Source organism: Paramormyrops kingsleyae, chromosome 2 (assembly GCF_048594095.1).
Source record: "Paramormyrops kingsleyae isolate MSU_618 chromosome 2, PKINGS_0.4, whole genome shotgun sequence".
In the NCBI taxonomy this organism is placed as follows: Eukaryota; Metazoa; Chordata; class Actinopteri; order Osteoglossiformes; family Mormyridae; genus Paramormyrops; species Paramormyrops kingsleyae.
In genome coordinates, this window is record NC_132798.1 from 31,222,151 (window position 1) to 31,237,131 (window position 14,981).

The 14,981-nt window shown below is 50.2% G+C and overlaps 1 protein-coding gene across 2 annotated transcripts; it reads left to right on the forward strand.

The window, feature by feature from the left end:
* Nucleotides 1-8,722: 8,722 nt before the first annotated feature.
* Nucleotides 8,723-14,823, forward strand: ncaph (non-SMC condensin I complex, subunit H). 2 transcript variants are annotated; one of them, XM_023820694.2, is made up of 18 exons: nt 8,723-8,852; nt 9,440-9,657; nt 9,732-9,822; nt 10,061-10,153; nt 10,359-10,476; nt 10,557-10,708; nt 10,921-11,110; nt 11,199-11,281; nt 11,480-11,676; nt 11,788-11,933; nt 12,051-12,157; nt 12,268-12,387; nt 12,473-12,580; nt 12,687-12,839; nt 12,965-13,084; nt 13,204-13,280; nt 13,430-13,505; nt 14,503-14,823. In XM_023820694.2, exons 2-18 carry the CDS (start codon nt 9,446-9,448, stop codon nt 14,560-14,562), a joined length of 2,103 nt encoding a protein of 700 aa, XP_023676462.1. In that variant the 5' UTR covers nt 8,723-8,852; nt 9,440-9,445; the 3' UTR covers nt 14,563-14,823. The 2 variants fall into 2 exon arrangements, with proteins under 2 accessions (XP_023676462.1, XP_023676463.1); XM_023820695.2 differs by having other exon boundaries at nt 13,207-13,280.
* The last annotated feature ends 158 nt before the right edge of the window (nt 14,824-14,981 follow it).

Here is a 14,981-nt window from a genome sequence, read left to right on the forward strand (position 1 = left end):
AAGCTACCAGTCTGCATTTCCCAGTTTTACCAACAGGGCCAACCTGTTCCCACCAGTGTAGAGCAAAGCACAGATCCACATCACAGCACTCTGTCACATAGTGCCCCCCCCCCCCCAAGGCAGCAGGCCTGTCTGGCCTTTCCAACCAATAGGCCATGTCGCGTGCTGATTGGGGTAATGAGGGGGCACAGCAGGTGAGAATGCAGAAGCACTCATCACTGTGTGTGTGTGTGTGTGTGTGTGCACAAGCGCTCTGTCCCATGTGTTTAGAATGGGCCTGATCTGCATGCACGTGAGGGTAAGGAAGATGGTGTGACATGAGTTGCCATGGAAATGAAAAACGTGGAAATGTGAGTCACAAAGGTGGCGAGAGTGCGGAAGAAAATAAGAGCGAGAGAAAAGGAGCAAGGACAGATTTAGGGAGAAGAGGATGGGGGGAATGGAGCAGTGGGGCTTCAGACCCTGCGGTTTGTGTGTGTGTGTGTGTGTGTGTGTGTTCTGATGCATTCGCTGACAGCCAGCCAAGCCTGGAGTTGGGGGCTCTTCACTTAGCGCGCCCTGGATTAGCCTTCGATGAGGCATTAGTGTCAAAGTGTCAATGTCGTGGTGTGACTGAGCATATTTCCCTGACATTAATGCTGCCCACAGACAGCCCCGGGTCACGCAGACACAGCTCCTTCCTGCGGAGGGACAGAAAAACAACAGCAAGGACGTCCGCGGAAACATCTTTCTGCTATCAGGGTGATTTGGTCACGGTGTGGAGGATTGATCCAGGCCAAAAAAGCGAAGAAGATACTGAAGTTTGGAGGCTCGTCGTCTAAGGGTGCCGCTGGCGTTGTGACCGGGGTCGGGATCAGGGTGCTGAGTGACAGGGTTAGTGTCACTGCGGTATGGAGGTCTGGATCATGCCATTATCTCTCGCTCTCTCCGGCTCCCCACAGGTGCCCGTGCTGGCAGGTGGGCGCTGGAACAAAACTACCGGGGCATCGATCACATACATTTAGTAGAGACTCCTACGCTGCCACCAGCAGTGAGAGCATCTTAATGGGGGCCCCCACTGAGAGCCAGGCCCCGCTTCCCTGCGTCAGGCGGCCCCCCGCACATCTGTCAGCGCATCGGCACGTCTCCAGCATCCTGCAGATCACACGCGGTGCATTTGGTGCCATCTCAGTCACACACGCAGGCTGCATACCTGCTATATGCCCCAAAGAGAAACATGTGAATGATGATTGACTGGCAGGATCCATGCCCACACCAATCCAGATCTCCATCTCCTCCTACGCTCCACTAAAAGAACAAGGTACCCCCCCTTGCCCCACCGCAGAAAATGCTAGAAAAAGCACTGGGATCTCGTGTTCCAGTCAGCTCATCCACCTTCCCCCACACCAACGCGCAGGGGTAACCAAGCAGGGTCCTGCGTGGGAACTGGGGCTCGGATTGCAGGAGGCCCGGCGAGGGGGTGGGGGGCTGCTCACTGGCCACTGACGAGCTATGTGCAGAATCTGATTGGTCTGGAAGATGACAGCCCCTGAGCTTGACCCCCTCAACATGGGCATGGTGCAGCCTATGGTCAGAACCTAGCAGAACCCTCACCAGTGGGGATGAGGGCCGTCACACACTAGCAAGGGCAAGGAGGCCACACGCCCGGGCCCGTCCGATTATTACCCAGGAGACACCTGTCAGCACATAGGCCCGGCCGGTCCGATTATTGCCCAGGAGACACATGTCAGCACACAGGCCCAGTCCGTCCGATTATTACCCAGGAGACACCTGTCAGCACACGGGCCCAGTCCGTCCGATTATTACTCAGGAGACACCTGTCAGCACACAGGCCCAGTCCGTCTGATTATTACCCAGGAGACACCTGTCAGCACACAGGCCCGGCCGGTCCGATTATTACTCAGGAGACACCTGTCAGCACACAGGCCCAGTCCGTTTGATTGTTACCCAGGAGACACCTGTCAGCACACAGGCCCAGTCCGTCCGATTATTACCCAGGAGACACCTGTCAGCACACAGGCCCGGCCCACACAGTCAGTACCTCAATACTCCTCCAGCTGACGGCCAGCAGATGCATCGCCTCTCGAGCACAGCAGTACGCTCATGCACTTGTTGCGCAACATGGCCACGATACACATGCCTGGAATAGCAACATGCCTTTCTATAGCCAGTAACAAATAGGGGGGGGGGGGTCTACTCGAATTAGCACAGGGCTGCTCAAGTGAGAGCAATCACGGATATGACGGCGGACTGTGAACTGAGCTCAGGAGCGTAGTGGTACACTGTGAACTGAGCTCAGGAGCGTAATGGTACACTGTGAACTGAGCTCAGGAGCGTAGTGGTACACTGTGAACTGAGCTCAGGAGCGTAATGGTACACTGTGAACTGAGCTCAGGAGCGTAGTGGTACACTGTGAACTGAGCTCAGGAGCGTAGTGGTACACGCCGACCTGCCTTCTATCTGCTGTTTGCCGGGTGAGGAGCAGCAGAATGGTGAATTGGGCAGAGGGGGCAAGCAGGAAGAGCCTGTCACAGAAATATACTCATCAACCAGCACCTAGCAACACCGGCTGCCCCCCTCCACCCCCACCGTGGCCCCACCAGCCCCCACACCTCCACAAAAGGGCAGGAAATGGCCTGTGGGCTGTCTTCTGTATTTGGGGGCCTGCCGATCATCTCCGTGGCACACACAGCCTGCGGGGGGCGTGACACAGCGAGCCTGAAATGGCTCCTGTAATCTGGGAGGTACTGACGGGATGTATTGTCCCAGGCTCGAGAGGATGGACTCCAAGCTGCGGGCGACACAAGATTAAACATGGATAAATTAAAGACTGACACCATTTTGCTGTGTGGCCAAGCCGGCGTGAGTGTGGAAGGGGTGGCAAAAGCACAGGCGCACACACACCCTCGGTAACGCCCCCCCCTTCCCCCGGCGGGGCACTGCCACCCGTAAGGACACGTGCTCTATGTAACGTATATCACATCTGAGCTGTTTTACCTTCTGGCTGACCTGCACCAAGTGTCAGGCCATCCTGAAATACCTTCCTGAATTGCTTTAATGATGCTGCGGAGCTACCTGTCAGCCATCTCATTAATCACTGGCATTAATCATCACTCCCCCAGCCTGACCCTTGTGCCCGTCTTCCCTGGGTCCCATGCTGCCATGCATCTCCTAGCTCAGCTCTTGGGTTTACACCCCCCACTTAGCCTACACCCCCCCACTCAGCCTGCACCCCCAACTCAGTCTATACCCCCTACTGGACCTATACCCCCCACTCAGACTGCACCCCTACTTGGCCTACATCCCCAACTCAACCTACACCCACCACTCTGTCTACACTTGCATTCTGCCTACACCCTCTACTTGGTCTATACCCTCCTCTCAGCCTACACCCCTGCTCTACATACACCCTCCAGCCAGCCGATACCCTCTTCTTGGCGTACACACTCTGCTCACATCCTGTCCAAAAACTCTCCCAGGGCTGTGACGTCATTGATTGCAATAATCTGAATGTGCTGCAGATTCTGGTGTGGTAACTATGTGGCACCGGTCCAGGATGGACATCTGCACAGTGAGCATCACTCCTGAATACAAATAGGCACGTTACCGTGGGGATACGCCCAGCAAGCAGACCCTGTTGTACATTATGAATGCATCACAAATTATGAAGGAGGCTCTGGATTTCTGAGGTGCTCCCAGAACTCACTGTGTTACCCCTGTCAGGCCTAGCAACGCCGTAATTAATCAGGCTTGATTGGGTTCGTAAAGCTCTCATCTACATAATGCCTCATTGATGGTTGCAACTCACCTGATCTACAGTATGAGACATATGCTTGCATTGCATGTAGATTATGCTTATTATGCTTAAATGGGTGTATTTGTATCCTTCAAACCAAACAATTCTAATGACAGTCAAGATGCATACCACCATTTTCATGCTAATTAGCAATTAGCAGCTGTTCACTAAATTACCCAGAAAGTTTATCAATGATTTACTCATTAAGCAGCACAACTACAAGAAAATAACACAAGCTGTTCACCTGGCAAACACCATGGGAACCCAGGCTACACGCCTGAAATTTAGTAATGGTACTATGGCACAGGAGTAAGAGTGTACTCACACTCACGGCCAATCAGATGTGTGTATTCAGCCACCACAGAGGTCACTGTTCACCCGGCCTGAACGGAGCCACCTTCAGAGCTGGCTGGTACAGACAAGGGAATGTTCCCGCTGGGCTGCGATGCCAGCAGCGCCATCTGCTCCCTGTCACTCTCCGTGCTCATTCTGAAGGCCTGGCCAGCAGGCATAGACTTAAAGAGGCATCGGGATGGGCCAAATTCTTCTGCTCCCAGACACTGGAGCAAAGGTGAGAGGCTGGTGTTTCGTTTGGCCCAGTCCCAGCGTGTTCCAGTGTATCCCAGGGGAGCTTATGGCGGTGGCCAGTCAGTCCGACAAGTTAGGAAGCCGTCCGGCACCGGGCAGGATACCCTGGCCTGCAATTCTCTCCATTCTGCACGAATCGATTCCAATTTCCTTCTGAGAGCTTCAGGGCCCGATCATCTCTCAGACGTGACGCCATGCTCACCTGGGACGCCTGTGCAGTTGTACTCTGACCCCAGAGAGATGTTCTATCAAGCCCAAATTTCCTACTATAACAGGGCCACAGCTTGCAGAACGGAAGATGCGAGGGCCGCCGTGAGAGGCAGGTGCTGTTAGGGAAGTTCCTGGGGAAAGGGTACCAAGATGGCTGCGTGCCTTGGGGATACATATCCTCCTGGCTTCACTGGCCTTCTCGGTCAGAGAGATGCTGCAGGCTGTCTGCTTGAGTTGCTTACTGGAATATTTAGAATTTAGTGACCAGCTGTCATTGCTGACACACCACAGCACAACAACAAAATGTGTCCTCTGCATTTAACCCATATGTGACAATGTGACAGAGCAGTGGGCAGCTAATTCAGTGCCCGGGGAGCAGTGCTTGGGGGCAATACCTTGCTCAGGGCACCTCAGTGGTGCCTTGCTGGTCAGGGATTCGAACCTGCAATCTTTCAATTACAAGCACACTTCCCAGACCATTAAGCTTACTGGTGCCTGCAAAAACAAACACAGGGCCTCAGCTAAAAGCTGATTGGCCTATGGGGAGCCCACTCTCCTGTCACTCACTGAATAAAAACATATCATTGGCTGCTGATAAAACTGGCCCCACTGTATGAATTATGATCCCTCTTATTCTGTCTAGCTTTAAAAAAATCCAAGAATGGCCCCTATCCGCAGTGCCACTGACTCCCCAGAAAAGGCAGAAACAGCCTACAGTGCTCAGTGACGGGAGCTCTCTGAACCTCACACCTCAGGAAGCTGCTCACCATTCGGTGTCCAGGGGAGACGTTTACCCCGTGTTCCCTACAAAGACAAATACGCCATTTGGCGCCATTCCGAGAGGCTGACACTGCGAAAGAAGGAGCATGAAGGCAGCCCCTAGCCAGGCGGGGCTCACCCACACTCCAGTCTTGCTGCCGTCACTGACAAACTTTCCTCACACTTCCCATTAGGGATGTGAGAGCGAAAGCTTCAGCAAGACTGACACAGAGAAAAGGCGTGAGGAAGGACAAGTGCTAGCAAAACCCAAAAATGAAACCTGCGAAAATATTTATTTCTGTCATTAATTAAGCAAGAGATTTTACCTACAGCCGATGACTGTAAACCTGGGGTCCTGTGGTGTGCATTCACTGCCTAGTGGGGACGCTTTTTTCCCAATCCCCCCAACACCAATGATCGTTCGGTGTTTCCTGGAAGCCCAGTGCTTCCGCCGTCTCCATGGGATACCCTGAGCTGCACACAGATCCGCTCTTTATGCATAACAGCTAACTTGTGAGCTCAAGCTGTATGAAGCATCGTTCCCTTGGGCAGATGGTGGACCTTCTCGCTCCCTCCCCACCCCACCCCCAAAAGAAGGTAATTTGTTTCAGCTGACAGTGCCGCTGTCAGCTGCTTCGACCTTCTGGAGGAGAGGGGTCTGATTGGCCCCCTGGAACTCTGATGCTGTTCCATATCGGAGGAAAGTGGACCCCCCGCTTCCTCAACGATCAGTGCCGATGGCAGGGATGTCAGGGAGATCAGGAGGAAGAGAAGAAATCTCTTCCACGGAACAATGCAACTGTACAACGATGAGAGGTGTTTGTGTTCGTTCCAGACACGGAGGGCGTCGTCTCAAATATGAGGTGTCAGCTGACACCGACTTAGACCAGAAAACAAAGGCCTATGACTGAGACACTGGCAACAGGAAGGTAAGAAGCTGATTCCTGACAAATACTTGGAAAGTTCACAACGGCTGGAAACTGTGCTGCGGTGTAAAAGGAGCAAGGACCCAGGTTCAAGCCTGTGCCAATTCTGTAATTTAGAGACGATATATGACTTTATGGGGTAAGACTATACTTATGATTGGAAGGTCACTAGTTCAAGTTCTGTGGCAGATGGAGTGATTTCACTGTTGGGCTCATAAGCGAAGCCCTTAACCCCAATTACTCCAGGGACTGGCTGACCCTGCAATCTCAAATGTATGTCACATTGGACAAAAGTGTCAGCCAAATTAATGTAAGATGTAGGGAAAACCTGCTGTTGTAAATAGTCTAGTGAATCACAGCCGAAAGTCTACAAATAAATAAAAGCACTAAGTGCTTATTAAGTAAACTTTATTAAGTGCCTTTTACAGACAAAAGTCATAAAGCGCTGTAGAAAACTAAAATGGAGAAAAAAAACATAATACACAGAAAACGCATAAAACCTATTAAAAATAGACAATACATAGCAAAACACGATTTCACAGGATCACTTACCATGCTCCAAACATCCATCCTTCCATTTTCTGTACCCACTTGTAATATTTGGGGGTGTATTGGGTCTGGAGTCTTTCCTGGAAGCTACAGGTGCAAATACACTAAACATAACATATAAATGGGGGATCCGCCGCCATAGTCCAACACCGAAAGAGCAATAAACAGCTGTATGCTGAATGTCGGCCAGACAGAGGAATGCATCATTTTCACTGTGATCAATCACTGCTCTGTCTTTTATTCTTCAATTCTACCACAAATATCTATCTCTGACTATGTCCTAGACATCAGATTAGCTGGAACTTGGAGACAATCTGTTAACGGCACACTTTAAACGGATGGTTAAAATCAATGCATCTGTGTGTATAAGCACTGCCCCTACCTGGTCAAGTGGGTGGGAACACGTCCTCTCTCTCAAACCTTGAATAAACATTGAATACATTTCTTGACAATCAGTTCTGACAACTGTTTGCTGCTCTCTGTGCGATAGGACTCATTTTGCATCACAAAGGAGCTATTTGTAGTGAAAGGTGGAGACACAGCTGAGGAAGCAGAGAGATTCCACTACCAGGAAAATAGAATTCACTGACAGCATAATTTAATCACAAAGAGATCATCTCTCTGATCGCCCTTATCAGTAAAGGTGAGTAGTCCGACTACCGAAAGGACTGTCAACTGATGTCATAGTGTGCTTTTTACATCCTCCATCTCTGTCTGGTTTGGCTTTGCACCATCGCACTCTAAGCAGAGATTACAGAGAATTGAGTGACGTGTGGAGATCATTGGCTGTCAGCTGCATGAAGTCCTAAACTCAGCAAGGATAAGGAACAGAGCTAGGAAGATACTATCCGACGCTTCGCACCCGGGTCTCCTCCTCTTCCCATGTCTCCCTTCTCTGGAAACCTGAGAGTAAGCCCTGAGCACAAGGACCAAACACCAGCTGAGCAGCTTCTTCCTCCAGGCCATTGCCCTCTTAAATAAGACCCCATGAGAAGCACACTGCTTCATAGCCAATCACCCACTGCACGAGTTTCATACTCAAATGGTCTTCATAAGCTCGTTTGCACATAACCCAAAACTATCCGCACCACACATTTGGATGTACCACTCAATTTATTTGCGCCTCATTATTTCTATTTTACTTTTATTCTATTTATTGTTTTTGTATTTTTTTTGTCTTGATTAAATGTTTAGTTGCACTGTACGTTCAATTGTTTAGGTCATGCCACCACCTGCACCAAAAATATACCCATTTAATAAAGTTCTGCAGAGAAAACAGTATGCTGCAAAGGTTTACCAGATGTCACGTGTATTACATTGAATAAGCCTTATATGATGTTTAATTGGACTCTACTATCCGACTGCAAGGGTTGCCAACTCCCAAGCATCTGGCGCGACACTCACGCTTTCAGACTCTCGCGTTCACGTCAAGAAATCTTACGGCAAATCTATATTAATCCATTATAAACTTAAATTTACCTACAAATCCTATGTACTATTTACAACGTAATAAAACTGTTACGTGCATGTGTGTGCAGAATGGTCACGTACTGAAAATCTCACTACTGCCAGCTGACCAAAGTTGGAATTGGCAACCCTGTGACTGGCGTAAACTTCGACCATATATTTGAAATGGTGCTGTCACCTACTGGGAGACTGTGATAATCGCGCCTCCTTCCTTGACACATTTGATTTGGATTTTATAAATCCTGCATCCTTCACCAAAATTTCAACATGCAACGATAAACTGACACAAATTCAATAAAAAAAAATAACGGTATTAATCAAGATGAACCTTTAAAACAACTCAAACCGAGAAAACGGTTACATTGGGAAACATTGGCGTTGTGCAATATACTGAAACAGACGCCGTCGTGCGTAGCGTGATGACGCAGTGATACGTCCTGCGTCACATGCGTAAACCGTTCGGCGCAAATTTTCAAATGGTGGTGAGCGTAAAGAGAAGCAGTCATTATATCTGATATATGAGAAAGTTTATGTTTTGAGTGCCCGTCCAGAAAACCGTAAGTATATCCAGAATAGTGGAATTGACGAGAATGGTGGTGATGTATGGCGCGAACGGTTTAGACAATATCCGTAAGGATGTTTTCCTGCAGCCGATCCTTGTATGAAATGGCTGTAAACAAACGCTTGCTAATGCTGATATCGATTCTAGCATCCTAGCACTAACTTCCGTATTTCACCAGGAGACCCGTACATTTTTATGTGTCGACAGGATTGTGTTGTCTGCTTAACGCTTTTCCGTGTCTAGAAAAACACCAACTTGATTATGGGGGCGTACATCTGACTCTTCTATGTTTTCATATGTGGGTACTTGGCTGTACAAGGCGCATACTGACCCAGTCTGAATGCGAGCAAAGACGCTGCTGTATAATTTCTTTAATTTGTTTTATAAATTTACTATGTGAACATTTAAACCTGCTGCCTCATCCTTCCAGTCTGTCTCCATAACCACTGCGCCACCTGCTGTTTATAACGTTGCTGGCTTAACCACAGCGTCACACTGCATTGGTGTTCATCTGGGGTAAAATCACTCAGAATACCATGTGGGTGTCACCACTGAGATAGCAGACCTGTGTTGTCACCTCAGGCAGTGATGAGTACCACGTCCACCCCGCAATCGCGCCACCAGCAGTGGGCCTCGCCGTCCTTGTCGCTGAAGGGCCCGGCTGCCGCCACCAGCACCCCTATCCTGGCTGCCTTCCCCGGCAACGACGATGAGAAGGAGCGGCGCCAAAGGCGGAGGTCCAGAGTCATGGACCTCCATACGGCGTCGGACGTCTCAGTTTCTGAGTCCCCCATGCACAGGTTGGAGAAATGCATCCACAGTATGATTGACTGTGGCTACAGCGGCCTTTGCTGACACCTTCTTGCATTCTTAGTGCCACAGGGACCCCTGCGGCTGTACCCAAGCTGTCCAGCGCTCAGATATCAGAGCACTACTCTACCTGCATCAAGCTGTCCACTGAGAATGTGAGTATGGTTGGAGGCTCCCTCAGTCTTTCTTGAAACCTACTTATAACTTATAATTTCATTATTTTTCTCATGCATGACTATAAAGACTATTGAGTTTTGAGCTGTATGATATATACTTGTGGTTGTTATGTTTGCTTTTTTTTACTAGTTTTTTTTTCTTCTTTGTTTCTAGTTGCCTGTACTGTAACTATATCCGTCTGCAAATTACACTCTAGTGTTTCCTCCTCCTGTTTAGAAAATTACCACCAAGAATGCCTTTGGTCTTCACCTGATCGATTACATGGCGGACATCCTTAAGCAGAAGGACTCAGAGCTGACCAACTTCAAGGTGTGTTTACACTTTACTTCTCTGTGGCAGTGTTTAATGTCCCACTTGGCTTTGGTTGGCTTGGTAGCAGATAGTTGCTGAATTTTTAGAGATAATGAAAAGGAATAATAGGGAATCAGGGATCCAGCACTGGCTGACGAGGATTCCTGTGGCTTGGGTCAAAGCTTCTGTGACTCTGCTTATACTGGCTGTGACTCACGACCAGGTGGCTGCTGGAACCCTGGATGCCAGCACCAAAATCTACGCAGTCAGGGTTGATGCAGTCCATGCGGACGCCTACAGAGTGCTGGGTGGTCTGGGCTCAGAAACCAAGTCTGGAGAAGGTGAGCGCTGGGGGCCATCCGCATGTCGGTCACGGCAAACCGGGTGCGGTGTGACAGCCACCCTCACTTTGTCCTCAAAGAGAGGGATGCGGAGGCAGCAGATGGCGAGGCCGACGATGCTGCTGGAGAGACGGCGGTGAAGCAGGTGGTGAAGAAGAAGAGGGCACCGAAGAGAACCGTGGAGGCGAACCTGAGCAACATCAACAGCTCCGAGTCTGAAAGGAAGTGTGAGGTATGAGCGGGGGCACGGGGTGGGATGGCGTGAGGTGCTTTACCTACCTTCAGAAGAACATGGAATAAAACTCCCATACCTGGTTAATCTATGGATGCCTTCATTTAATTATTGTCTAGTGGAAGTGTTTCGTGATGATGATGATGAATCTCTGATACTAAGAGCCCGGAGGACCCTCACGAGTTTCAGTGGCCTGTTCCCCCTTCCTCCAGGTGGATCCCATGTTCCAACGCATGGCTTCCTCCTTCGACGAGAGCAGCACGGCTGGTGTCTTCCTGTCTGTCCTCTTCAGCGAGGACAGCCGCTGTGAGCTGCTGTTCCCCTCTCACCTGAAGCTGCTGCGCTCTGAGCCCCCCTGCCCCGCCCCGCCCCCGATGCACGTCCCAGCACAGCCCTTTAAAGGTGAGCCTGCCCCCGTCCCCTGTGCCCCCCACCTGCGCTGCGTTCCTGCCTTGTTCCTCCTTGCCACCCATACATAATGTGTCCACAGACAGTCTTCAGCAGGCACAGGAGCGCAGCTCCATCTGCCCGTCGCTGAAGGACTTCTCCTTCACCAGGTGGAATCCCGACCAGGTCAGTCCCCTGCATGTCCCCTGGTTACGCGGCTGACTGATGTGGCCCAGTTCCTCATCCTGTCTTGTTTCTACTTCCCTTCAAATTAATTCACCCTGATTCAGTTGACATGGCTCATCGCCGCATTAATCGCTCAATCAAAGCAGAGTTGAAGCAGACCCCGGTGGTCTCACATGCTCCCTCTCTCTGGCGGGTTAGACGATGAACCAGCTGCTGGAGAAGATGATGCAGGGAGAGCACGTGTTTGACGTGAATGCGGAGGTGGAGCCGGAGGATGAGCACTGCCACGACTTTGGGGATGACTTTGACGGGGACGACTGCGACGGGGGCCAGGGTGAGGAGGAGCCCAGAGAGCACAAGGCGACCTGCGCCATGACGCCACTGGGACGGGGACGGTGAGGGACCGTGAAGCGAGCAGCTCTACATGACGAGGGGAGGGATTGCTACTAGAGGGTAGCAGCGAGGGTCTCGGTGCTCCGGTCTGAGTGTCACCGCTCTGCCCCCAGGGATGTGATTGAGATCAGCAAGGGAGACATCAACACCATGTGCCTTCAGTTGTCCTCCCAGCCCAGGGAGTACTCCTACTTCAGCCCCAGGACCATGGCCACGTGGGCCGGGCCGGGCTTCTGGCGGTTCAAACCGCGCCACAAGCGTGAGTGTGTGCTCTATCGGACCGCTTTCTTTCAAGACTTTTATAGATGCCCCCTCAGTTAAATCTCTGCATCCCGAAGTCGTACCTGAGCCTACTCCGATCTCTGTGTGTGATTAGAGGATCACATCCCTGACAAGGACACCCAGAAACGAAAACCCAAGAAGACCTTCGAGCTCAACTTCAGCGACGACATCAACTTCGACACCTACTTCCGCACCACGAGAGTAAGTGCCCTCTTCTCTTGTGAAACCGATCGACCTTCCTGAAGTATTTGTCTAGCGGTACAGGTTTAATTATTGACCCATGCTGACTGTCCCTGTGTCCGGATCTCCAGGCAGCCACCACAACCAACAAGTCCGCCCTACACACCAGCAATAAGAAGACCACCCTGCCGGCAGACTTCCACTACCCCCCCAATAAACTGTCCCAGCTTAGCCTCAAGCCCTCCAGCACAGTAAGTTCCACGGTGCCCCCTATCACGGACAGAAGATGATGCCTGTGTTGCGCTGACGGCCTTGTCGTTCTTGTGTGTTCTGCAGCTGTGTAAGCAGGGTCCGAAGATGGCGTCCGGAGCACTTGGTGAAGACATCGGGGACTATGACTACGACAACGCCAATGACACGGCCAACTTCTGTCCGGTCCCTCAGGTATGGACAGCATTTCTCCCCAACGCATAGACGAGCATCTCCCTCAGTGAGCAGTGTCACTGTCAACTATGGCTTTGGAGCATCTCACCATGACATGCATCTGCAGGGCGGCTCGAGCGACGACGAGGCCGACGGCTTTGGAGGGCCGGATGACGGCGAGGTCTCGTTTAACACCGGTATCGAAGGCTTTCCTGGAGCATCTCAAGACGATAACATCTCCACCTACGGGGGAGACAACTTGGTGGCAGAGCCTCAGAGGGTAGGGGACACTCGGAAGTCTGGCCCATGGCGAGATGGACGGGAGCCGCCCATTCTGTTACTGCGAGTACTCCAACCGGCATGGGCGCAAGCCTTCACAGTGTTTTTGGCGGGAATCTGTTCCAGGTGAATAAAATTGAGATAAACTATGCCAAGACGGCGAAGAAGATGGACATGAAGAAGCTGAAGACCACCATGTGGAGCCTCCTGACCAACTGTCAGAAGGATCCAGAGAAGCTGGTCAAGGTCAGCTTTGCCTCACATGGCATTTCTCCTTCCGCATCTCCTCGCTTTCCCTATTCCTGCCGCTGCCCCACCTCCACTTTGATCCTCTCTGCCACCAGCTCATCATAATCTTTCCCCAGCAGGAATCGGAGAATGTAAAGGAGGTGGTATCTGGGGAGAAGGCTTTCAGCGAGACCACAAAGACCCTCCTTCAGAGGTACCTAATGCTGTCTTTTCAGGGGTCCATTTCATGTGTGATTCATCGTTGATCTTTTCTCAGAGCATGTTTCTCTGTGGACTTTAGTACCTCTGTACTCCCAAACCATCACCCCCATGAAGACTCAGATCTGCTCTGTTTCTCTACAGGCTGCCCTCCACCATGGCTCAGAACCTCTCAGTCCCGCTGGCGTTTGTGGCCCTGTTGCACTTAGCCAATGAGAAGGTGGGTTGGGGTTTGGGTTCTGGGTAGGACCGGGCGATATCATATCGATATTATATCTTGCATGCACAATAATCACCAGGGCTTCAGATGACAGACTTTTCAGTACTAAACGGACGTTTATTTACGCCCACAATTTGTTAAGCAAATTAATAGTATGACTAAAGTGTTGAGGCATTTTATGATGCCCAAAAATAAGTTCAGCATGTCCTTATGTTTAATAAACGTGTCAGAATTGCAAAAAGTACCACCACACCACCGACGTCTTTTTACCTTGTTTATCCGCAAGATCTCCTCTTTTAAAGATGTCATGGCTGCTGAGCTGTTCCTTTCTTCACTGACCCTTCAGTGCAAATCGCACTAAAGAATACCATACATAGTATACCACACATAGTATACCACACATAGTATACCACACATAGTATACCCAAACAGCATGATGTGCAGTGCTCCACTAACCAAATTTAATCAAGATTGCTAAGTTTTGGGTGTTACAAAGTGCATCTCATTAATATTTTAGCTGTACTACTAATCTGTTTACCAAATATTGGGCTTAAATAAATGCCCGTACAGTATCAAAAAGCTGGCGTTCGGCCAAATGCTTGGCCTTTGATCTGAAGCTCTGGTGATTATTGCGCATGCGCCATATAATATAGATGTGATATCGCCCAGCCGTAGTTCTGGGATGCTTGGGATTTGCGGGTGCTTGCTTTTGTGGTATCAGCTCACACGTATCATACAGACCAGACATGTCAGCTGCTGGCTTCCAGGAACTGGTCAGGCTAGATGAACATTCCGTCCATGATCCACTGCATCAGCAGTTGACGCATGCTGGTAGCTTCTGGAATGGCCTGAGCAGACGGCCATTGTGCCCCACGCTAACTTGGACTGCCTGCTGTGTCGCAGTGTTTTGGAAGTGGAATGCCCCCTAGTGGCCGAGGTGTCCTGTGGGTGAATGTGCCTTTTGCCATATTTGATGTCTGGTCTCTTCCTGTTTCAGAACCTGGAGCTCCTCAAAGTGGACGACATGTCAGATATCATCATCAAGCAAGGTTCCTGAGGCCCTGCCTTTTACAGGGTGTAAGACACTGGCATCATGCTGTTAGAACATTCTGTGTTTTTTCGCTCTGTTCTTAAGATTTTTATTTAAACTCTTGTGTTTTAATTAGTTACCCCGATTTAATTTCTTAACAGTCACGCTCCTCTGGTTGCTTCTGTATATCTTTTCTCTGGTTCAGTCCATCTTGTCTACATGTTTTCTGCCCTTCCCCCATCTCATCACTCTGTACATATGAAATAAAGCATATGTTTTTCTTTTTTAAAGAAATGTCCCGCTTACTTCTGAACGTGACATGCTTCAGCTATTTAATATATCTTTGGGGGGGGGGGGATGATTGTGTCAGGCTCTCATGAGCTGGGTGTTCTCCTGACGTCTGGCTTGGGTGAGAAGTCAGACTGGTTTGGAGGTGTTAACGTGGC

What these genes read in the sequence shown, in the direction of transcription:
- ncaph (XM_023820694.2), top strand. Translation starts at nt 9,446, where the DNA reads ATGAGTACCACGTCCACCCCGCAATCGCGCCACCAGCAGTGGGCCTCG. An exon ending in AGAAACCAAGTCTGGAGAAG is followed by an intron (nt 10,477 to 10,556) that starts GTGAGCGCTGGG and finishes TTGTCCTCAAAG; the next exon opens with AGAGGGATGCGGAGGCAGCA. An exon ending in CCAGGTGGAATCCCGACCAG is followed by an intron (nt 11,282 to 11,479) that starts GTCAGTCCCCTG and finishes CTGGCGGGTTAG; the next exon opens with ACGATGAACCAGCTGCTGGA.